The sequence below is a fragment of the Salvelinus namaycush genome, chromosome 28 (assembly GCF_016432855.1).
Source record: "Salvelinus namaycush isolate Seneca chromosome 28, SaNama_1.0, whole genome shotgun sequence".
Lineage (NCBI taxonomy): Eukaryota > Metazoa > Chordata > Actinopteri > Salmoniformes > Salmonidae > Salvelinus > Salvelinus namaycush.
Genome location: NC_052334.1, coordinates 25375798 through 25399499, shown reverse-complemented (window position 1 = coordinate 25399499; position 23702 = coordinate 25375798). Strand labels below are relative to the sequence as shown.

Below are 23702 nucleotides of genomic sequence, written 5' to 3'. Positions count from 1 at the left end.
TGCATCATGCAAAACTACAAATCCCTGCAAGGTCCTGCACATCATCTCTAGCTAACACTTTTGCTAACAGGTATTGTGTCAATTTAAAACTAGCACAAGATAGTTCACATAATTGTCAATTTAAAGACATTTTGCCAATTTATTCATTATTACATTTAACTAACATTAGATAGTTAATCCAGAGATTCTTACCTTTGCCTCGATTCGACAGTCTCGTCCAGATCATCATGGCATTTGTATTTCTTTATCATAACCATATTAGCAGCTCATTTGCATTTCATTTTTGCGGGGTTAATCCAGGCAAATATATTGATAAATAACCTTGTCCTAGTGGGATTTACAGTTATCAAAACGTCATGAGGGTAAGCCTACATGAAACACAGCCCTTATTTTAAGTGTTTCTAAAATCCCCTATGGGAAAAATTAATGGTGGAAAAACAATTGGAACCATTTCCCTGTTTGACCGCTAGGTTTTATGGGTATTATGACTCATACTGTGGTACTCTATGACCAGTTTACATACACAAGCATAAATTTGATCCCAAATAAAAAAGCCATGTAACATCCTTTTAACACGTTTTATTGTTAGAGATATGAAACCATTCTTTACATATACAAACACATCTAGGTACAGGATACACTCTTGCGCATTCAAACCACTCCAAAGCATAGTCTTCATTTAGTATAAATGTATAATGAATCAATAAGACAGTTTTTTATATTGTAGTGAAATGTAACACTTGAAAACCAATCCATCTCTTCGTATCCAAGAAAATCTCAGATTCTCATCCACTTAGTTTAATTTGTAACCAAGCATACTGTACCTAAAGATACACCAGTCTGTCAATGTTTTTAGTTGCTGAGTTGCTACAAGGATCGTCTGTGAATTGTGTAATAACTTATGCAACCATGAGAACACGGTCTCTGACTATATAATTTGATGACTTAGTGAGGGATGTAGGGGATGAGGGTTTGAGAGCTGAAAGCCTCAGGCCGAGACTCCTAACTTGACTGAGAAGGAGGTTCCGCAGGAGCAGCCGTGGTCTGCCTGGGGGTTCTTCAGCATCTGGAAGGAGGAGCGGATCAGCTCCTGAGTATAGTCCAGTGTCGAGCCTTTCACAAACTCCAGGCTATCTTGGTCCACAATGATCCCTACCCCTCCCTGCTCAAAAACCCTGAGAGAAAAAAATGGGGTGCAGTGGAAAGAGTTTAGAATGGATTAAAAAAGGGGCATTCGAAGGGATTGAGGACAGAGAGATAGCACGTAACACAGTGTAATGATCAGATATACAAACCCACAGACAGTGTGGTGAAGAAAGCGCAACAGCGCCTCTTCAACCTCAGGACGCTGAAGAAATTTGGCTTGTCACCTAAAACCCTCACAAACTTTTACAGATGCACAATTGAGAGCATCCTGTCAGGCTGTATCACCGCCTGGTACGGCAACTGCACCGCCCACAACCGCAAGGCTCTCCAGAGGGTAGTGCAGTCTGCACAACGCATCACCGGGGGCAAACTATCTGCCTTCCAGGACACCAACAGCACCCGATGTCACAGGAATGGCAAAAAGATCAAGGACAACAACCACCCAAGCCCCTGCCTGTTCACCACACTAACATCCAGAAGGCAAGGTCAGAACAGGTGACTCAAAGCTGGGACCGAGAGACTGAAAAACAGCTTCTATTTCAAGGCCATCAGACTGTTAAACAGCCATCACTAACACAGAGAGGCTGCTGCCTACATACAGACTTGAAATCATTGGCCACTTTAATAAATGGATCACTAGCCACTTTAATAATTCTACTTTAATAATGTTGACATACCTTGCATCACTCATATGTATATACTGTATTTTATACCATCTATTGCATCTTGCCTATGCCACTCTGTCATTGCCCATCCATATATGTATATATTCTTATTCCATTCCTTTACTTAGACTTGTGTGAATTAGGTAGTTGTTGTGGAATTGTTAGATTACATGTTAGATATTGCTGCACTGTTGGAACTAGAAGCACAAGCATTTCGCTACACTCACAATAACATCTGCTAACCATGTGTATGTGACCAATAAAATTTGATTTGATTTGAGATAATGATTGTGTTAGCACAAATAATTGTGTTACTGCTGCATGCCATTCAACACATTAAATAGTTCATTCATAATGAGTTCTTCTTGAATGATTACAGAGGGACAATCAATCAATGACAATTACCTGTCATCCTCGTTCCTAGTACTGTCAACGATAAACTTGTACTGGAACCCAGAGCAGCCTCCCCCTTCCACCTGTATTCTCAGGTACTCTCCCTTATCCATGATTTCTTCTAGCCTCTTAACAACACACAGAGAAGAGGGTAATTATGTCAGTCCTTGACATTGTGGAGTGTCCTTGTATCACTTGATCATCCACCACAGTGTTGATGAAAGGGAAAGTGAGTGAGAAAAACAGTAGAACTTTACAGCCCACACATATGGGAATTATTTCAAATGAGAAGTTACATTATATATATTGTACATGACGTGTAAGCAATTTGAGTGAATAATTGCCCTAACCTGAACACATGATGCACTGAGGTATACTTTCTCTTCAACTGGACTGGACTCTGCTGGTTCCTCTTCGGCTGATGTGCTGCTTAATCGAGAGAAATCTGTGTAGAGGGGTTGTGACCTTTGGGGACATCTCAGTAATATCGGTTGGCCCACATTGGTGACAAGGGGAGCAGAGGCCCTAAAATAAATACAATTATTCAGTCAAATCAGAGTACCAAAGATGCTCAAGACATACACATCACTCACTTTGAATATACACCACATGACCAAAGGTATGTGTACACCTGCTCGTCAAACATCTCATTCTAAAATCATGCCCATTCAGTCACAAGAGCATTAGTGAGGTCGGGCACTGATGTTGGCTCGCAGTCAGGGTTCCAATTTATCCCAAAGGTGTTTGGCAGGGTTGCGGTCAGGGCTCTGTGCAGGCCAGTCAAGTTCTTCCACACCGATCTCGACAAACCATTTCTGTATGGACCTTGCTTTGTGCACGGGGGCATTGTCATGCTGAGACAGGAAAGGGCCTTCCCCAAACTGTTTCCATAAAGTTGGAAGCACATAATCATCTAGAATGTCACTGTATGCTGTAGTGTTAATATTTCCCTTCACTGGAACTAAGGGGCCTAGCCCAAATCATGAAAAACAGCCCGAGACCATTATTCCTCTTCCACCAAACTTTACAGTTGGCATTATCCATTCGGGCAGGGGGCGTTCTCCTGGCATCTGCCAAACCCAGATTTGTCCATTGGACTGCCAGATGGTGAAGCGGGATTCATCACTTCAGAGAACGTGTTTCCACTGCTCCATAGTACAATTGCGGTGAGCTTTACACCACTCCAGCCGACGCTTCCATGGCTGCTCATTTTATGAAGCTCCCGACGAACATTTCTTGTGCTGATGTTGCTTCCAGGGCAGTTTGGAACTCGGTAGTGAGTGTTGCAACAGAGGACAGCACTCGGGGTTCCCATTCTGTGAGCTTGTGTGGCCTACCACTTCGCGGCTCCGTTGTTGTTGCTCCTATTGTTGCTCTTAGACGTTTCCACTTCAGAATAACAGCACTTACAGTTGACCTGGGCAGATCTAGCAGGGCAACATTTTTACGAACTGACTTGTTGGAAAGGTGGCATCCTATGACGGTGCCACGTTGAAAGTCACTGAGCTCTTCAGTAAGGCCATTCTACTGCCAATATCTGTATATGGAGACTGCATGGCTATGTGCTCAAATCTTATAAACCTGTCAGCAACAGGTGTGGCTGAAATAGCCAAATCCACTCATTATATATAGCGTAGTTAGTTACAATTTCTTCATCCAAATAAAAACTATTCAACTAGTTAATGCTGACCAACTAAGTACAAATTAATGCAACTCTATGCCTATACTACGGACATATAAGGCCTAACGTTAGACTGACAGCAGTGCAGTCTACTAGTTACTACTACTTATGCCTCGATCACACCGATAGTGTCATGGCATTTTGGTACACCAGAAGTACATTAATTTCCAATGGAACCCTTATGCGTCAAACTGTATGCTTGACAGAAATGGTAGCAGAAGGTGAATGTTTAACTTTTGTTGCACACATATCCAGATGATGCTGCGTACCATTTTTCACAAAGACGCTATCGGTGTGATCGAGGCGTTCGCTGCAGGGAAGGGGTGGCAGGTAGCCTAGTGGTTAGAGCGTTGGGCCAGTAACTGGAAGGTTGCTGGATCAAATGCCCGAGCTAACAAGTTAAAAATCTGTTGTTCTGCCCCTGAACAAGGCAGTTAACCCACTGTTCCCTGGTAGGCTGTCATTGCAAATAAGAATATGTTCTTAACTGACTTGCCTAGTTAAATAAAGGTAAAAAAAATAAATTAAAAGAGCGTCTGTGCAAAATTCTACGCTTACAGTTTGACGCATATGTTGATAAATCCAATGTAGGTACCACATAGAACGCAATACTACAAAGCAAACACAGCATTCTATTGGAAATTAATGTCATTCTGATGTACCAAAATGTGAAAACACTGTCAGTGTGATCGAGGCGTTACCCCTTGATCACACCAATAGAGTTTTGAGCAAAATAATACGCAGCATCATCAGAAGTTCAACATTCACCTTCTGCTACCATTTCTGTCAAGCCGTCTACACATACGTTGGATACATCCAACATAGGAACCACATAACACACTGCAACTGCTCTTGCGAGGCAAACGCAGCATTCCATTGGAAATTCATGTATTTCCGGAGTACCAAAATGCGATAACACTGTTGGTGTGATCGAGGCATTAGCTTTGGAACACAACCTGTCTGTTGGTTAGTATTGTGGTAAGTTTTTTTTCCATCGCCACCCACCAGAACGATGCACAACTCTGGGAGTCCAACCTGTTTCCCAAAGCCTATAGCGATGGGTCCAGCCTTGGGGTCATGCATAAAGGCTCAGTGGATCATGAGAGCTGGCTCGACCCATGTGTAGCTAGATCAAGACACACAACGTTGACTAAGTCCAAAGTATTTGTCTGATTAGATGATAGGACAATGTTTTATTAACAGCAATCAAACTTTTACGTAGCTAACGTTAGATGACGAAAGCTTGATTGACCCAAAATGATAACCAATGCTGTAATGTTAAAAGAGCGGAATGGACAGAATTCAGTTGTTTATATGCCTTCTTAAACAATTCCCTTATATTTCAATACCCATAGAATTGCTTATTGTATACCTAGCAAGGGTCCATGCTCCTGTCTTTGTCGCACTCAACATAGCTCCTCGAAGAACGAATGACATCTTCCGTAACACTGTAGCTAGAAAGCCCACCCCCAACATGGAGAACTGCGGCGTTAGATCAAGAGACGAAAAACGATTGGTCATGACGTCATAAGAAACGCCTACCGTGCAATATATAAAATATCTGATTCGTTACTTTCAACGCCAGTCAGCGGACCTTGTAGATTCGCGACAGTTTCCTGTGACAAGGAGCGTCTGTGAGCCTGCACCTGAAGCAAAGATTTTTTTTATAAGTAACCCAAGATAGACCAGAGCCTGTCGTTTCTAATGGGAGAAAATGAATTATCGTGGGCAGAACAAGCAAGGAGGTGGGCAGAGTCAAGAACGAGCTAGTGAGATCCTGTTGTCGCGTTCTAGCATTTATTTGCATATTTCTGTTAGGGAATACCTACTCTGCGCAGTGCGCGTGTGCAGTAACGCAATTCGCCCTTGCACTCCTTCTAAACAACGCACTTTTTAGAAACGTTGACAAAGGGTAGTCTACAAAACACAGATTCCAGTTTTGGCAACAAAGAAACTGTATGGGTGATAAAATGTTTCATCGATGAGAAAATGTGCAGAATTTCGGCCAAAATCCATATCGCTCAATCTTCTCCCACTGCCGGCAACTAGGGCTTCCTCTCATCACCATATTTGGTAGTGAGTGGAAACGCCAACCAGATGCTGGCTGGAATGCTTCATATTAATACATCCGGTGAAATATCTGGCTTATTGTTCTATCTGTGCCTGAAGGACGCAAGCGGTATGTATTAAAAAGTTGTTTTGTTCGCCTAATATATATTTTTCACAACTTATTATATCGGTGTATATTCAAACGAAGATAGAACGGTAGTTAACAAGTGAATGTTGGATTGATGGATTTGTTACTGTAGACCAGGGGTTGCCAAACTTTTTTTTCGTCCACGACCCCATTTGGATATCTGAAAATTCTCGAGACCCCAACCAGCCAATGTTTACATTTGGGGGGGGGGCTATGGCAGGCAATTGCAAAACATTCTAACAGTAGAAAATAGTAAAAATAAAGAAAAATCCTGGAATGAGTAGGTGTGTCCACACGTTTAAATGATACTGTATATATATACCATTCAAAATTTTGGAGTCACATTTTCTGTCCATTAAAATAACATCAAATTGATCAGAAATACAGTGTAGACATTGTTAATGTTGTAAATTACTGTTGTAGCTGGAAACGGCTGATTTTTAATGGAATATCTACATAGGCGTACAGAGGCCCATTATCAGCAACCATCACTCTTGTGTTCCAATGGCACGTTGTGTTAGCTAATCCAAGTTTATAATTTTAAAAGGCTAATTTATCATTAGAAAACCCTTTTGCAATTATGTTAGCACAGCTGAAAACTGTTGTACTGATTTAAAGAAACAATAAAACTGGCCTTCTTTAGACTAGTTGAATATCTGGAGCCTCAGCATTTGTGGGTTCGATTACAGGCTCAAAATGGCCAGAAACAAAGAACTTTCTTCTGAAACTCGTCAGTCTATTCTTGTTCTGAGAAATTAAGGTGAGAAATTGCCAAGAAACTGAATATCTCGTACAACGTTGTGTACTACTCCCTTCACAGAACAGCGCAAACTGGCTCTAACCAGAATAGAAAGAGGAGTGGGAGGCCCCGGTGCACAACTGAGCAGGAGGACAAGTACATTAGTGTCTAGTTTATGAAACAGACGCCTTACAAGTCCTCAACTGGCAGCTTCCTTAAATAGTACCCGCAAAACACCGGTCTCAATGTCAACATTGAAGAGGCGACTCTGGGATGCTGGCTTTCTAGGCAGAGTTGCAAAGAAAAAGCCATATCTCAGAATGGCCAATAAAAAGACAAGATTAAGATGGGTAAAAGAACAGAGACTGGACAGAGGAACTCTGCCTAGAAGGCCAGCATCCCAGAGATATTTCTGTATTCTTATTTTCAATACATCAATACATTTGTAAAAATGTCTAAAACATGTTTTCACTTTGTCATTATGGGGTATTGGGTGTAGATAGGTGTTTTTTATTTAATCAATTTTGAATTCAGGCTGTAACACAGATTGAGGATTTTTATTTATTTAATCAATGTTAGAATAAGGCTGTAACGTAACAAAATGAATACTTGTATGTATGTATGAATACTTTCTGAAGTGTTTTCGGAAAGTATTCAGACCACTTGACTTTTTAAACATTTTGTTACGTTGCAGCCTTATTCTAACATTGATTAAATAAAAAAATGTTGCTCATCAATCTACACACAATGCCAAATTTATACATTTTTAAAAACAGAAATACCTTATGTAAATAAGTATTCAGACCCTTTGCTATGAGACTCGAAATTGAGCTCAGGTGCATCCTGTTTCCATTGATCATCCTTGTTGATGTTTCTCCAACTTGATTGGATCCACCAGTGGTAAATTCAATTGATTGGACATGATTTGGAAAGGCACACACCTGTCTATATAAGGTCCCACCGTTGGCAGTGCATGTCAGGGCAAAAACCAAGCCATTAGGTCGAAAGAATTGTCCGTAGAGCTCAGAGATAGGATTGTGTCGAGGCGCAGATCTGGAGAAGGGTACCAAAAAATGTCTGCAGCATTGTAGGTACCCAAGAACATAGTGGCCTCCATCATTCTTCTTTTTTTTTAAACATTTAATATATTTTATTTTAAAGGATTTTCTTTTGCAATTTTGTACAAAACAAAAGCACACACGGAAAAAAAATAGTAATAAAATAAAAATACAGCTGCTGGTATTGCTTAGGTAAGACATGGGACAAGAATAGAGCAACAATGAGTCACAACAACAGTAAGTGATCCTAGTCAGTTTTCAGTCAGTCTTTGTCCAGAAACAGAACCCAAACCTTGAGATATCTGCTGGAGGAGTTGGTCCTAAAAAAACAAATATTTTCCAAGTTAATGGTGTTAATCATTTTGCTAGCCATCTACTGAAGCAATGGGTGTGGGTTACTTCCATTCTGTGAGGATCATTTTTTTTAGCAGCCACCATTCCGAACATCAGAGCCTGTGGTTCCTCATAGGTCGATCTTAGAACTGACTCTGAACAGCCAAAGAGAGTGAGTTCTGCTTCAGGGTCAGGCCCTCTCATATAACTTTGAGTACCAATCAAAGATGTTCCTCCAATAATTATTGAGTATGGGGCAGAGCCAAAAAAGATGAGTTAAGGAACCCTCTGAGGCTTTACACCTGTCACAGTGGGGAGACCTGGGGGTAAATTCTATGTCATTTGGTTTTGGAGTAATGAAGTCTATGCACGACTTTGTATTGTATTAAATGATATCTGGCATTGATGGAACAGGAGGGAATTCTTGACAGGGCTTCTCCCCATAGATCGTCTGAGATCGCAATATTTAACTCTTTACCCCAGGTCTCCTTGAGATGGCTAGTAGAGGCCTCTGTGTAGTTGGAGAAAAAGGAGACAAGGTGAGATGAGGTGTTTTGAATTGGGAGGGCGCTGTAACAAGTCATAAAACGAATGTTGTACAGGGAGGGTGTCAGCATTTTGAATTTCCCCTTTGATATAGTGCCTGACTTGTAAGTAACAGAAAAAATGTGAATGGGAGAGATTTAATTTATTCTAATTGGATGAATGATACTAATTGCTTATCTATGTAGAAGTCTTCCATTGTGGCCAGTCCCTTCTCCCTCCATTCAAGAAACACCTTATCAGACCGAGATGAAACAAAATAATGATTAAAGCATATCGGGGTGTATCAGAGGTATCAGGCACCTTACAAACATGGTTAATCTGGTTTAAAATTGTAGTATGATCTAAAATAAGGACGCGCGACAACAAGGTTCTAGCTCCAGCCTGTTTATTAACCTAACCCTCGCATGTCCTACATAGGTACGGATACCCCCAAGGGACATTCTACTACATCTTCCCCTCCCATGAACAAGAACTCAACATGCATAACCACTGAAGCATAACTGAAATGCCATTTGGAAACCAGTATTATTCTCTAATATGCTACTTCCCATCCTGAAACAGTATGAAAGCATTAAATCACACAGTATGAACATTAACTTAGGTACAGTCTCTTTTTGCTGGGTATGGTCCCAACAGTATGTTTTCTCTTCACGTAACATAGTCTTTCAGCCACTCTGGTGGCTTCACATCCCTTTTTGGGCGCGCTTGTGGCTCTGTGAGCATTCTCTCTCCTTCACCCTCTTTTTGTGCATTTTCTGTGGCCTCAGTCTGTGTGGCTGGTAGATCTGGAAGAGCTCTGAGGTGTGTTTTGTTCCTTCGTACCTCTTCTGAGCCTGTGTCCACCACATAGGAGCGTGGGGCAACCGCTTTCCTCAGCACTATTGCTGGTGTCTTTGAGTTTGTAATCCACACACATTGACCTTCGGTCAGCTCTGGCCTCTCCTTAGCACGGTGTGTCCGATTAAAGTCTCCAGTTTGCGTTTGTTTCAGCCGTTTGTCCCTCTCAGCGAAGGCCTTCCTGTTAGGCCATCGGGGTTTAAGCTGAGCCGGCGAGACAGGCAATGGGGAACGCAGCCTTCTGCCCATCAGGAGCTCGGCAGGCGACGGCCCATGATGCAGTGGTGTAACTCTGTAAGCTAACAGAGCCCTGTATGGATCCTTGTTCTTTTTCAGCAGTCCCTTGACTGTTTTCACAGCTCTCTCTGCCTCACCATTACTCTGTGCATGGTAGGGGCTACTGGTCACATGTATGAAGTCATATTCTGCGGCAAAAGCAGAAAAGGAGCTCGCAGAGAACTGGGGAGTGTTATCTGTAACCAGGACCTCAGCGACCCCTTGCCTGGAATTTTTTTTACTTTAATCCATTGATAACACCAGCTGATGTGGTTATAGGTGTCTTTGCTATTTCAATGTATCTTGAGTAGTAATCTACCACTAGCAGATAAGTGTCATTTTTCCAATAGAACATATCCGCCCCTACCTTTTGCCATGGCCGTTTTGGCAGCTCCGTTGCCATCATTGGCTCCGGATGACAAGGTTGACATTTTGTACAGACCTCACACTGGGCCACCAGCTTGGCAATCTGAGTACTCAGACCAAGCCACCACACTGACTGTTGAGCCCTCAGTCTGCATTTGGTTATCCCCATGTGTCCATCATGCACTCTGTCTAGCATTTCTGGTTGTAGAGTCTCTGGGATAACTATCCGTTGTCCTTTCATGAGAAGGTCTCCATTACAGTGGAAGTCACTTTGGTGCACCCAATAGGGCTTCAGCAGTTGAGGCAGTTCCTCCTGCCTGGGCCATCCCTTTTTGCACTGCTGCACTCTGTTGGCAGATGTAGTCTCGTTGTTGCTCCTCTGCAATCTGCTGCAGTTTGGTCTGAGATGCAGGTAGACTGTCCCTTATTGCATTAATGGACACCTGTACCTCACCCTCTAGACATTGCTCCTCCTCTGATAATGGACGTTTAATTGGGGCCCTGGAGAGTGCATCCGCTGTGATCAGTGCCTTCCCTGGCACATACACCATCTTGTAGGTGAACCTCAGTAATCTGAGGCGGAAGCTCAGAACTCTGGGAGGCAAGTCGTCCAGTGCTTTTGTCCCTAACAGAACCAACAGTGGTTTGTGGTCAGTCTCTGCCGTAAACTGCAGGCCAATAAGGTATTGGCTGAGCCTTTCACATGCCCATGTGATAGCCAACGCCTCCTTCTCCACTTGAGCATATCTTTGCTCTGTGTCGGATAAGCTTCGGGAGATGTATGCTATTGGACGCCACTCCATGTTGTCCTGCATCTGTGTGAGGACCGCCCCTAGCCCAAAGGATGATGCATCTGCTGATACTTTTGTCTTAGCGTGGGGACGGTACTGGGCCAGCACTCTCTGTGAGGCCAGATCTCCTTTGATTTTGTCAAACGCTACCTGTTGCATGTGACCCCATGACCAGTCATTCTCTTTGGCTAGTAAGTCTCTCAGAGGTTTGGTTGTATCTGAGAACTGTGGGAGGAACTTACCCACATATGTGGCCATGCCTAAGAAGGTCCTGACTTCAGCCACATTCTGGGGTCTGGGCATATCTGTGATGGCGCTGATCTTCTCTGGGTCCGGCTCAATTCCAGCTGCACTGATTTTGTGTCCCAAGAACAAGACCTCTGATTGTGCAAAAGTGCATTTTTCATTGAGTGTCAGGCCAGTCTCCTGGAGTCGGGTCAGAACTGCTGTGAGCCTTACATCATGTTCTTCTTTGTCCCTTCCGCACACGAGCACATCGTCCGCGTGGACTATGACGCCACTCAGCCCATCCAATAGCTGGAACATGCGTCTTTGGAAATGCTCAGGACCGGAAGCGGTTCCAAATGGCAAAACATTAAAACAGTAACGGCCAAACGGTGTTATAAACGTTGTGAGTGCCCTACTCTCTGATGACAGCGGTATCTGCCAGAAACCTGAGCGGGCATCCAGCTTTGTGAAGACTTGTGAGCCATCCAACTGAGCCAGTGACTGCTCCACTGATGGTAAGATGTGTCTCTATCTGCAGAGTGCCTCATTCAATTTAGTCATGTCCACACAGATCCTTATTTCCCCATTGGCTTTTGGGACCACCACCATCCCTGCACACCAGTCTGTGGGACTCTCTATTTTAGACACCGCCCCAATTTCTTCCATCCTCCCCAACTCTTCCTTTACTCTGGCCAATAAAGGGATAGGTACCCGGCGGGGGTGGTAAGGGCATAGGGGACAGCATCCTCTTTCAGGCGGATTTTGTAGTCACCTTCTATCCTTCCTAGACCAGAAAACCCTTTTGGGAATTTCTTTTTGAAAACCTCACCTGGGTCCTCCAGTTCGCTCACTCTCTCAATGAGTTGCAATGCTTCAATTGCTGGCAGCCCCAGCAACGGTCTGGCTAGAGAGTCAATGACGAAGACAGGCTGGATGGCACTTTTGTCTTTACTCTCCAGTTTAATCACCAAGTGCCCTACCACTGGTAAAATCTTATTACTGGGCCCGTACAGTTTTTTGTTTGTAGAGAGCAAAGGGCCATCTCTGCTATAGCTATACAGCCTAGTTGGGATAGCTGTCACTGCTGCCCCAGTGCCTAGTTTAAATGACACAACCTCCCCATTGAGTTTAATGTCTGAATGCCAGCCAGCATTGTTTTCCTTTACTTCTCCCAGAAAGATGCTGTCCTTCTGTACCTCCTCTGAGACCTCATGCATTTGCTTTAATCGACAGACAGCTGAAAAGTGTCCTCTCCTGTGACATTTCCTGCATTCCGCATCCTTTGCTGGGCAATCTTTCCATCTGTGGAAAGGGGATTTCCCACATTTGCGACAAACACTTGAACTAGCTACTGGTGCTGTCTGTGATTGTTTTCTCCACGTCTGTCTCTGTTCTGTGTTCCCCTCCGTTTTTTTTTAGCTCTGTATGAAAATGCATGTATTTCCTCACTCTCTTCGCTCTGCAAGGAGCTGCTGTCGCGCAGTATCGTCTGCTGTCTTTTTACTGTCTCACTCTGCCTAACCTGGTTTACCGCTTTGGACAAGGTAAACTGGGAATTCAACTGTAACTTTTCAGAAAGTGATATTTCTTATTCCGACTACAATCCGATCTCGGATCAGCTCTTCCCTGAGCGCGCCAAACTGACAATGTTCTGCTAGTTTGTGAACAGCTGTGATAAAACTGTCGGTGGTTTCACCCTGCTCCTGTTTGCGCATATTAAACCTAGCTCTCTCAAAAATAATGTTGTGTGTCCCTACAAAATGCGTTTCAAAACAGTCTTTAACGGCACTGTAGTTAAGTTTCTCTTCCTCGGTCAACGTTGAAGCATTTAATATATCCTCGGCTTCATCACCCATAGAGTAGATCAGTGTATTAACTTGAAATGCCTCGTTTTTCACGTTTAAGCCTGATGCTACCCTGTACCTTTCAAAAGGGCCTGATCCATTTCGGCCAGTTTTGAATGTGCATACAAACCAAATTCTCCGGGGGACTAATGCGAAATCCGTCAGCACTAGCCACTGGCCTGTCCGTGTTTGCGCCAGAGTCCGTTGAACTTGGAGTCGCAAACCCTGAAATCCCGCCAGCTTCTTCCTCTTGCAAACATGTTGCTTAGCAGTAACTTAGTCATTGCTCGTTAGCTAGCAAAATAATGATATGCGCTGTTTTATCTCCAACACTGTGCCCTCCCTGCTTTGAAACAGCCTGAATGTATGATTTACTTGGTACGTCCTTCACGTTTATGTGAATTTTAAAACTACTTCTGACACCATGTAGTATGATCTAAAATAATATCTCAAAGCAAAGTTGTTGCCTGTCAGTTTGTATGGAATATGGAACTCTGCTTTGGAGAAAAGCAAGACTGGAAGAGAGGAGTTTGTGATAGACTTGAGTTCCATATTTAGCCACAGGGGGGCAACAGTGTCCAATTTATCAGGGAAACCCAGTTGCCAATACGGTAATGCCCTGGTGTTTGCAGCCCAGTAATAATGCTTAAAGATGGGTAGGCCTAAGTCGCCACTTTCCTTGGGCTTTTTTAAGTGGGCTTTACGAATACGGTGTTTTTTGTAACCTTAGACAAATGACAAGATTGTCCAGTCCAAAGTCTTAAAAAATTATGAGGTAAGAAAAATTGGGAGATTCTGGCATAGATAAAGGAACCTGGGGGGAGAAACCATTTCTATGGCATTTGTGCGCCCCATCATAGAAAGAGGCAATATTCTCCAGCTCTCTGTTTTGTTTTAGCTTTGCAACCAGTTCACTGTAGTTTAGCTTGAAGATGAGATTTGGATTTTTAGTCCCAGGTAAATTAAGTGGTCATGCACCACTTTAAATAGTATCCTCTCTAGCTCACTTGTTGTCAAATTATCTGCGATACACATGAGATCACCTTTTCCCCAATGTATTGAATAGCCAGATAGTTTGCGAAATTAATTGATTAAGTCTAGTAGTTTAGGGACAGAGGCTACTGGGTCGGAGAGGTATAAAAGTACATCGTCTGCATATAACGAAATGCGGCTTTCTATGTTTCCTACTTTCAGACCTTGGATATTAGGATGATCCCTTATTTGTATCGCCAGGGGTTCAAGGGCGACAGCGAAGAGCAGAGAACTGAGTGTGTACCCCTGTAGGACAGATCTATGTAGTTCAAAGGGACTGGATGTGTCGCTGTTGGTCAGAATAGCGGATGTTGGGCAGGCGTAGAGCATTTTGACCTAGGTGATAAATGAGTCGCCAAATATAGTAAGTGCTTCAAACATATGACCATTCTATTTGGTCAAACGCTTTTTGAGCATCTAGCGATATAACAGCCGCCTTGGAGCCCCTCCCCTGATTTGCAATAAGAATGTTCAGCAGCCTGCGCACATTAGAAAAACAGAACTTGCCGGGGATATACCGTCTGATCCAAGGAATAATGGTTGTTACATGTTTGTTCAACCTATTAGCAAGCACTTGTCATATTTTTTTAAATCGAAATTAAGCAATGCTATCGGTCTATAATTTGCAGGATCTGTTGCCTCTGCCTTTTTTTAACAGACGGCAAATATTGGCTTCATACAATGATTTCGGCAAAATATTATTTTCTGTTGAATCCGTGATCATCCTGAGTAAGAGGGGAGCGAGAGCTTCACTGGAGGTTTTATAACATTCACAGCCAAAACCATCAGAGCCTGCAGCCTTTCCAGGTGGGAAAGCTTTTATTGCCTCGATTATTTCCGCTGTTGTGAAATTTGAGTTCAATTCTTTTTTGGCGCTATCATCAAGTTTTGGCCGGCTGATGGAATCAAAGAAAGCGGATATATTCATCCAGATGCTTTTGGTCTAATGTAACTGAGTAAAATTATTTGAATCAGTTGTTTATCCTTTTAGGGTGTGTCCGCCTTAGACCGGATGTTATGGATTGCTCTATTTGCCTGTGCACCCTTTAGTTGTCTAGCCAGTAACCTTTCTGGTTTGTCCCCTAGTTCAAATTGTTTTTGTCTCAGCATTAGTAGGAGGTTACTGACCTGTGAACCAAGAATAGAATTGTATTCATATTTTAATTTCAAAATATTGTTGTAGTCAACCTGAGAGAGTGAAGTTCTGTATGTCTCCTCCAAAGCTGGGAGTTTTTTTTTCTATCTCCTCCAACCGACTGCGATTCACTTTTTTTTAATAGCAGACTCATATGAAATATGACCTCTCATAACCACTTTAAAAGTTTCCCATGGTGTAGAATCAGATACCACTCCTGTGTCATTAGTCTTGAGGAACTCAATCAACTTGGCTGTCATGCTGTCAATGAATGCTTGGTCTGTGAGCAAGGAGAGGTTAAAACGCCATCTGTAATAAAGTATTGGTAAAGAAAGATTGAGGGACAACATAATTGGACTGTGTAATAAATACCATTTAAAATAACACAAGCATATTGCTATTACATTGTTATAACTAACTTCTTTCTAAGCAGGGTTTCTCACACACCCAAAGATAGATGGCTGGCACAGACCTTTCATAAACACTGATAAGGAAAGGCCTTGATCAAAAGAGTGCTTGGGTCCGCATTTCACGAAATAATGAGACACACACATAACCAAGGACAGAGGGCTGACTACGCACACACAAAATCTCCTGCTTAGCTGAACATTTGATAACAAAGAACTTTTGCTATAAGACTCAGAAGGATGACGCCCAGCTCATCAGGACCAATCTGAGAAGACAACAACCTGTCCAGAACCAACCAAAGGACCAGAACTTCCAGACTCAACCTACTTTCTGTGTTGTATAAAATGTCTATGCATTTCTGTTATCTGGGCTTTTTCTGGAGGTTCTCTATGAGCCGAAGGAACGAGACCGTATACGCTTGTACCAGATATCTTTACTCATAATTAAACTGTCGCTTGTCATACAATTTATCACCTTGTCTGAATCGATCCTTGACCGGCTCACCCTTCTCCATATCCAATTATCAACAACTGTGGTCACTTATTAAGATGCTATGGTGTTTCGAATTAAGCACATTGGTTATCAGTTTGGAATCTATTAGAAAGTGGTCAATTCTAGAATAAGACTTGTGAACATGAGTAGAATGAGTCGTTTTTGTCTGTGGGATGTTGTGGTCTCCAGATGTCCACTAGATTCCTGGATTTGATATGATTATTTAGAACCTGGACAGAAGTGATATTAGAAGGAGTGTGTGTAGACTGTAGACAGTCTGTCAAGATACGGATCAAGGTAACAATTAAAATCGCCTCCAATTATTAGATTAGTGGTACTAAGATCTGGGAGCAAATCAAAAACATTAGGAAAGACATGTGGGTTGTCAATGTTAGGGCCATAAACGTTCAATAGGGTGACAGGAAAATAATGAACGTTCCCTGGTAAAATGATATACCTACCGTGTGGGTCTGTAGACATGGAGGAGAGTTGGAAATGGATGTTTTTACGAAAGAGAATAGCGACACCTCTAGCTTTGGGTGATTGATAAACTTGAGAAATCCAGTTGGATCTCAGATGCCGCTGCACAGTGGCTTTCATGTGCATTTCTTGCAGGAAAATTATGTCAGCACCAAGTGATTTCAAACGCTTAAATATCATGCCCCTTTTGCGCGTGAGACCGTTCAAGTTCCACGAGACACAGCCTTAACATCTGACTGATTCCCGAGATCGTTTCCTGACATTTACATCCAAGAGCATTTAAAATAAAACATCTTAAGCATGTACAAATTAAAATCAAACTTGTCTGGCAGCAGAAAACAAAAACCAAACATGGTAACAGACCACAGAGAACCCCCCCCCCTGATTCCAGAGAACCCCCCCTCACCCCACTGCTTCCCCAGAGAAGCCCGCCCTCTCCACGGCTTCCCCAGAGAAACACGGTTCTCCCCATCTCACGTAATTGAGGACCGCCAGGTATGATGGCTAGAACAGACCCAATACTATGCTAGTAACCTAAACAGCCCTCTCCGCGGTTGTTGGAAAACAAATGAATACGTTACCGCTTATGAATAAACATAGAATCCACTGTTTGCTCAGTCAATATCCCAGAAATTTGTGGCGAGTGATTTCACCCTTTCAGAGGGTTTACTGTAGTTTTGATAAGTAGGTTGCAGCCTCTTTGGCTTGGTGAAGACTTTTGTCATGCTGTTGTGATGAACATGCAGCTTTGCTGGAAAATGAAGCCCTCACCACCTGTAGAGAGCGGTGTTATGGGTGTAAGATGTATTTGGTAGCATTGCAATTAAATTGTTAAACTTGGGTCAAACGTTTCGGGTAGCCTTCCACAAGCTTCCCACAACAAGTTGGGTGAATTTTGGCCCATTCCTCCTGACAGAGCTGTTGTAACAGTCAGGTTTGTAGGCCTCCTTGCTCGCACACGCTTTTTCAGTTCTGCCCACACATTTTCTATAGGTTTGAGGTCAGGGCTTTGTGATGAGCACTCCAATATCTTGACTTTGTTGTCCTTAAGCCATTTTGCCACAACTTTGGAAGTATGCTTGGGGTCATTGTCCATTTGGAAGACCCATTTGCAACCAAGCTTTAACTTCCTGACTGATGTCTTGAGATGCTTAAATATATCCACATAATTTTCCTACCTCATGATGCATATATTTTGTGAAGTGCACCTGTCCCTCCTGCAACAAAGCACCCCCACAACATGATGCTGCCACCCCCGTGCTTCACGGTTGGGATGGTGTTCTTCGGCTTGCAAGCCTTCCCCTTTTTCCTCCAAACATAACAATGGTCATTATGGCCAGTTTTATTTTTGTTTCATCAGACCAGAGGACGGCTGCGTGGTTCCATGGTGTTTATACTTATGTACTATTGTTTGTACAGATGATCGTGGTACCTTCAGGTGTTTGGAAATTGCTCCCAAGGATGAACCAGACTTGTGGAGGTCTACAATTTCTTTTCTGAGGTCTTGGCTGATTTCTTTTGATTTTCCCATGATGTCAAGCAAAGAGGCACTGATTTTGAAGGTAGGCCTTGAAATACATCCACAGGTACACACCTACAATTGACTCAAATTATGTCAATTAGCCTAACAGAAGCTTCTAAAGCCATGACATAATTTTCTGGAATTTTCCAAGCTGTTTAAAGGCACAGTCAACTTAGTGTATGTAAACTTCTGACCCACTGGAATTGTGATACAGTGAAATAATCTGGTCTGTAAACAATTGTTGGAAAAATGACTTGTGTCATGCACAAAGTAGATGTCCTAACCGACTTGCCAAAACTATAGTTTAACATGAAATTTGTGGAGTGGTTGAAAAACTAGTTTTAATGACTCCAATGTAAGTGTATGTAAACTTCCGACTTCAACTGTATGTAACCGCTTTCAGGTCCAGATTGAAACTATGGATTTCCACTTAGCTTCCATCTGTTCTCCCTGATTGCTCTCACCTGCGCGGAACCTGTGAAATTTGCAGATTGTGGTACGTTTTGATTTATGTGTTGGCATTTTGATGTCAAATTATTTCATTTACTGAATGTTTTGGTCTTATCTTGTCATGTGATGTGTGACCTCTATTTGTTGCAAGGCTGTTTTCATTTACCACAAGGGAAGGTTACCAAAATAACATATGTTACAAGGTGTGGCTCTTTGGCTTGGTTTCATTACTAGAATAACGAATAGTGACAATGCAATCTGTTTTCTATTCTCTCCAGCCTCTGCTGTTGGTACGGTGGTGATTGTGGACATCCACCCTTGTCCTAAACAACCATGCCAGCTCCATAAAGGACAGGCCTATGCTGTCAATGTGACATTCAAGTGGTAAATACTGTTTTTTTTATTTTTTTTATTTACCAGGGAACAGTGGGTTAACTGCCTTGTTCAGGGGCAGAATGACAGCTCTGGGATTCGATCCAGCAACTTTTCAGTTACTGGCCCAACGTTCTAACCACTAGACTACCTGCCTCCCCAAAATATATATATATCATCAACCGATTTTTTTTGTAGCCCTTCACATTCGTACCCATACTGGTTGAACATTTCAGATTTGGGCACTGATAAGCAGCTATTGGAATGCTGTGGCTGTACAGTAACATGCTATAAATGTCAGAGCTCAAACTCTGCGCTTCACAGCACTGTATGGGTTTTGACTGACAGCCGTTCTGAACTTGAGCACCGCACATGACAAGAAGTTGGCCCCAACCCTCCAGCTAATTGGGTAACTTGTGCAACAAAAAACATTCTGCCAGCTTTTTGTGCGTATGGGAGACAAGTTAGTCCTCTCACTCAAACCCTTGTCAGTTTATTTTGTTGCACCTACCCCACATTTCCTAGGAATCTTCTTATGTTACTGAATGAGTATTTCCAGAATTTGTTACCTACAAATGTGGTGGAAAGTATAGTAAATGTAAAATGCACATAAAATCAAGTGTAATGTTTGGTTTCAGTCTTGTGTCTGGTGAACTGTTGCATCCTCAACTTTGGTCTAATAATTTCCCCATAATCTCCAAACTGTTCCCTTTCAATTGCTACCATGCTTATGCATATGCACTTCATATTTCTTCTGTAAGAAGCGTTTAAATTTAGCCCTATTCATATAGGCCAATTTCCATGAGTGTAAAGGTTTAATTCAAAGTAAATGTTGCCTATATTCTTTTTCATCCTTCCTGGTTCTCGTTTTAGCAGTTGAGAGCCAGACGAGTAGAGCAATTGTCCATGGGGTGATCACTCACATTCCCATCCCTATTGAAGACGGCTGCAAGTCTGATAAAAGGGAAACGTTTGTGTATTGTTTGTCCCATATACCGGACACAATCTATACATTTTTCTATTCATTTCTATACTGAAGAAAAATATAAATGCAACATGTAAGTGTTGGTCCCATGTTTCATAAGCAGAAATGAAAGATCCCAAAAACTGATGTGTATTGTCAACCAGTAATGGCTAGATTTGTAATTTTATAAAATCAGGATTTCTAAATTGTTTCATCTAATAAAAGTATTTAATTCATGTTAAGTGTTAAAGTTTTACCTTGGGAATTTGCTTTCACATCTGATTAACATTACGGAAAAACAAATGTCTGACAAAATGCTGTGAGCGGTTCATTTATCTTTTAAAAAGCATAACCAAATAACATAAACACATGCCTCAGCATTTAAGATAATACAATTTTATTACATAGGATGACTGGCTTTACGCATTCACCGAGGTAAGACTGATGCACAGACATCACTCATTTGAAAAGCAACAAGTGCAATAGAATTGCAGACTAGAATGAAATTAGATTTTCTTGGTCAGCAGCATAAAGAATGAAAGTAAGAATTCCAGAGACATTTTACATACAGGCTAAACTGGTTTGATACAAAGTTAACTTAAAATGAGACTTTACAAGGGATGAGAATATATTCCCAACACAAACTGGAACAGTACCAGAACTGTGAAACTGATAAGGACTTGGGCTAATCATAGATGTATGGGCCAACATCCTAAAGCAGCTTCACAATAATGAATATGATTCCATCTTTTGACATCTGACATAATTCAAATATGTTGACTCTCAGGAGGTGGAACCGGTAGTTAAACACTCATATTGTGCTTTTTACTGAGGAATCAAATGCAGTTTGTTCCATATCCAAAACAATTACGTTTATCAATGATCCATCCTCTTCAAGTCATCTTCAGGTGCTTTAATTGTTTGCCTAAAGGCGTCCACATACATGGGTTCAGTTTGCTCCGAGCAGAACTTGGCTAGGCGAAGCCAATGTCTGTGCTCTCATACTCCCTAAAGACCTTTGCTTGGAAACGAGAAAAAAGCGATGATATTACTGTTTGTCCATATAGAGACGCCGTAGCAACAAGACAGAAACACTTAATCAAAAACAGACTTAATTAATCTAAGATAAAACAAGAAATTTGTCAGGTCTTAAGTTGCGTAATTTTACATCTAGCTAAAATCTTTGCCATGAAAAAATAGGCATGAAAACTAGTCATCTCTCATTGAATGACAAACACTTCATGTTCCCACTCTTGCTAGGAAGTAGTACTGTTGACCAATCACCGATGAAGGGGCTAGCATGCTGACCAGTCCGCGCACATATTGATTTTGTCCACCCACACCAGACGCGATCAAGACACGCAGGTTGAAATATCAAAATGAACTCTGAACCAACTACATGCATTTGGGGACTGGTTGAAAAAGCATTAAACATTTATGGCAATTTAGCTAGCTAGCTGTTGCTAGCTAATTTGTCCTGGGATATAAACATTGGGTTGTTATTTTACCTGAAATGCACAAGGTCCTCTACTCCGACAATTCCACAGATAAAAGGGTAAACCGAGTTTGTTTCTAGTAATCTCTCCCCCTTCAGGCTTCTTCTTCTTTGGACTTTATATGGCGGTTGGCAACCAACTTTAAAAGGTGCATTACCACTACCGACTGGAGTGTGGACCTCAGTTCATCTTTCAGTCACCCACGTGTGTATATGCTCCTAAAAACCAATGAGGAGATGGGAGAGGCGGGACTTGCAGCTTGTCAAGCATCACAAATAGAACCAAGTTCTATTTTAACGCCTGGCTGCACAGTGTGGATGCAATGACTGGATAACATGTATGTGTACATTTATTTTGCGATGCGAGCGGTGTGGTCAGCATGTTAAAGCGGCAGCATGCTTCAGTTCGACTAGGCGAACGAGTGTGCTCGCATACTCCCTTGAAATATCTTTCCCCCCTGCTCCCCATGTGAATAAAATCATTCTGCCTTCCCTGGTGGTGGTAGCAGCCAGATGGATGTCCGATAAATCATGACCTAACCAGAAAGGTTTCTGTTTGTATTCAGATAGTACAATTGATGTCCCAACAACCCTTGTTTCACTTCCACAGCATTAGCTACAGTGTGTTTTCTAGTGGCCATTTTGCTGCAGCCTCTCCAATCTCTGTAGCAAGGCATTCCCAAAGGCTTCTCTAACCTGGGCTGAGGGTGTCCAGCCGCGAATAAACAGTCTCATAGTACTGGGTGCTCAAGCTCTCATCCACCTCGTCGAAGGCGTAGCCAACCACCTGTAAGGTCAAATATAGAGCGGTCCATCATATAGGCCTACACAGAATAACAGCACAAATTGAATCACAGCATCAAGTCAATATCCCTCACCCTTATTCCGGCTTCAGTGAGCTCAAGGCAATAACGATTTCCCTCTAGTTTCCACGTTTATGTAGGCCACATCCAAAACACTGTCCAGATTTTGGGACACGTACATTTTGGCCACGGCGAATAGAACATCATTGACCACCGCCTCTGCTTCCAACCTCATGTCTTTCATGTGATTAATACAGTCTTCATCAAACAAGGAAACAGGTGAGTCCTCTAGTTGGTAGTGTATCTCCATCCTCTACACCAGACACATACAAAATCACTGGACAACTTATGTTAAAGGTGCAATAAGTAATACAATTAAGTATAGTAAATGCAAGCTAAGTACAAGAAAAAAGTAGTGTTTTACCATATAATAAATGTGTTTTGTTATCATAGGAGAGTTTGTAAACTAAGATGTAAGATAGGTACATGGTACAAGCAAGTCCAAAGTTCCAAACATCGGAATGCACCTAACTCCAGGGTTTATATTTTTGTGGATGGACCCAGTCTGACTGTAAACAATATTACAGTAGAGCTTTGGCATGGGTCCTCAGAAAGTTCTACAGCTGTACCATTGAGAGCATCCTGACTGGTTGCATCACCGCCTGGTATGGCAACTGCTTGGCCTCCGACTGCAAGGAACTACAGAGGGTAGTGCGTACGGCCCAGTACATCACTGGGGCCAAGCTTCCTGCCATCCAGGACCTCTATACCATGCGGTGTCAGAGAAAGGCCCTAGAAATTGCCAAAGACTCCAGCCACCCTAGTCATAGACTGTTCTCTCTGCTACCACACGGCAAATGGTACCGGAGCGACAAGTCTAGGTCCAAAAGGCTTCTTAACAGCTTCTACCCCCAAGCCATAAGACTCCTGAACAGCTAATCAAATGGCTACCCGGACTACCCCCCCCACACTTATTTTTCTTAACTGCATTGTTGGTTAAGGGCTTGTAAGTAAGCATTTCACTGTTGTATTCGGCTCATGTGACAAATAACATTTAATTTAAAGGATGGTGTGTTGTGATGGTTTGGAATTCATTCATGAATCATGTGATAACTACTGAAACCAGTCAGAGTATGACTAGCATCTCATACCATAGTTACTGTTTACTAGTGATTTTACGTTTGATATCGGAGCTGAGGCATGAGTTAAAATCACTAAGCAGCTAACACCTCGATCACGCCGACAGCGTTTTGGTAAACCAGGAGTACATTCATTTCCAACGGAACGCTGCGTTTGCAACCATGTGTTGCAAAATGTGAGATCCCACTGATTTCACTGTGGTTCTGGTGCTTTCTTCGATTCCAAACTACTTTCAAACACTGACCTCTACTGGACAATGTACTTACAAATATAGTTAGTATTTCATAATAAAGGTTTAACCTTTTTTAC

At 42.3% G+C, this 23702-nt stretch overlaps 1 protein-coding gene and 1 pseudogene across 1 annotated transcript; both read right to left on the bottom strand.

Annotated features, from left to right (window-relative positions):
* Window positions 1-564: 564 nt before the first annotated feature.
* Window positions 565-5359, bottom strand: LOC120023424 (iron-sulfur cluster assembly 2 homolog, mitochondrial-like). Its single transcript, XM_038967440.1, has 4 exons — window positions 5258-5359; window positions 2555-2729; window positions 2217-2332; window positions 565-1175 (listed from the first exon to the last, which is right to left on the bottom strand). Exons 1-4 carry the CDS (start codon window positions 5320-5322, stop codon window positions 989-991), a joined length of 543 nt encoding a protein of 180 aa, XP_038823368.1. The 5' UTR covers window positions 5323-5359; the 3' UTR covers window positions 565-988.
* Window positions 5360-22080: 16721 nt separating this feature from the next.
* Window positions 22081-22563, bottom strand: LOC120023295 (annotated as a pseudogene).
* Between the last annotated feature and the right edge of the window lie 1139 nt (window positions 22564-23702).

Bases quoted from the DNA above. Each gene is read 5' to 3' on its own strand.
- LOC120023424 (XM_038967440.1), bottom strand. From the start codon at position 5,322: ATGTCATTCGTTCTTCGAGGAGCTATGTTGAGTGCGACAAAGACAGGA. The intron at 2,730-5,257 runs GTATACAATAAG...TATTTATTTTAG, and splicing joins GGAGCATGGACCCTTGCTAG to GGCCTCTGCTCCCCTTGTCA. The intron at 1,176-2,216 runs GTAATTGTCATT...TTTTTCTCTCAG, and splicing joins ACTAGGAACGAGGATGACAG to GGTTTTTGAGCAGGGAGGGG.